At 34.7% G+C, this 1,555-nt stretch overlaps 1 protein-coding gene across 1 annotated transcript in view; it reads left to right on the top strand.

Moving 5' to 3' along the window:
* LOC101499469 (DNA replication licensing factor MCM7) overlaps positions 1-1,555 on the top strand; it is a 5,769-nt gene that overhangs the window by 3,813 nt on the left and 401 nt on the right. The window contains exons 13-16 of the mRNA XM_004494363.4: positions 1-173; positions 370-535; positions 713-934; positions 1,529-1,555. Of these exons, the coding sequence (XP_004494420.2) occupies positions 1-173; positions 370-535; positions 713-934; positions 1,529-1,555 (588 nt within the window). The remainder of the gene's footprint in view (positions 174-369; positions 536-712; positions 935-1,528) is intronic.

The following is a 1,555-nucleotide window of genomic DNA, read 5'->3' as shown; positions in this document are numbered from 1 at the left end:
GAAAATATTAATCTTCCACCTGCCCTCCTATCAAGGTTTGATCTGCTGTGGTTAATCCTTGATCGAGCTGATATGGATAATGATCTTGAAACGGCAAGGCATATTGTCTATGTTCACCAATATAAAGAGTCTCCTGCTTTAGGATTCACTCCTCTCGAACCATCTGTTCTCCGGTAAGAAGAGAATATGGATTATTCTAATTGTTTTTCATTTTTCCAAACAAAATTCGAGTTTGCTGCAAATGCGTTGCTGATTAGATTGCATGCTTATTCTGACTGGCTCATGTAGTTTCATATAGAGTCTGTGTCAATGTTCTGTCATTTGCTAGAAATTAATTATTAAAAATTAAATTGTGTTGCTTCCTTCTAGTGCATACATATCAACTGCTAGAAGATTGTCTCCTACTGTCCCAAGGGAACTGGAAGAGTATATTGCTACTGCTTACTCCAACATTCGTCAAGAAGAAGCAAAGTCCACCACTCCACATTCCTATACAACTGTCAGAACATTGCTCAGTATTCTCCGCATATCAGCTGTAAGTGTTTATTTTTCTTCTTTCTTTTTACCTGTTAAGATGAGGTGAAGGAGGGTAATTACTATTTATTAGGCATATAGGTGGCTCTGCTTCAAGTCCACTATGAGAAGCTGTATGCATCTGAATATTACTTATATTATCTAAGCAATTAGAATTTCATTTGTAATTTCTAAACAGGCCCTAGCAAGACTCCGTTTTTCTGAAGCTGTTGCTCAGAGTGATGTGGATGAGGCATTGAGATTAATGCAGATGTCGAAATTCTCTTTGTACTCTGAGGAGCGGCAAAAATCTGGTCTGGATGCTATTTCTGATATTTATTCCATACTGCGCGATGAAGCTGCTAGAAGTAACAGGATGGATGTCAACTATCGCGATGCATTGAATTGGATATCACGGAAGGTAAGTTCTTACATCATAGTGTTGCCTGAAGTTGAATCCTGTCCTCTGTAGTATGTAGTACTAGTAGAAAATTATATTTACGTCAAACTTAAGAGACTGAACTCAAGGTTGACTGCTAAAAACTGTAGGTTCAACAATAAAAACAATCATAAGCAATCAAACGAATATACTTCTATTTCATTGAAAGAAGAACCATAAGCTCATTAGTATTAATTTTTTTAGGCTACCTTTTATTCTGAGTGTATACAATTCCTAATTTTTACACAGATGGTTTCTTGATCCTATCTGGAATTAATTACTGACAATGCAATACCTGCCTAACAACTAAACTAGATGTATCATGTATTAGCATTTGGTATTTTTTTTCTCTTGTTCAATTTTGTTTGAGAAATTACATTTTTAAGTCTCTTTATTGTTCAATAAATTTATGCCAGTTATTTTTTTTGTCCAATAAAGCAATTTTTTGTTTTAAAATAACTCAATTTTTTTTCTTTCTGTTTAATATTTATACAAATTAAACTGAGCATCTCATTTTAACTAGATACATGTTTCATTTCTTCACATAATCTGACCGCAGTTCACCTTTTGGAACAGGGGTACAGTGAAGCCCAGTTGAAAGAG

Source organism: Cicer arietinum, chromosome 3, assembly GCF_000331145.2.
Source record: "Cicer arietinum cultivar CDC Frontier isolate Library 1 chromosome 3, Cicar.CDCFrontier_v2.0, whole genome shotgun sequence".
In the NCBI taxonomy this organism is placed as follows: Eukaryota; Viridiplantae; Streptophyta; class Magnoliopsida; order Fabales; family Fabaceae; genus Cicer; species Cicer arietinum.
This window is presented reverse-complemented; position numbering and strand designations above follow the sequence as displayed.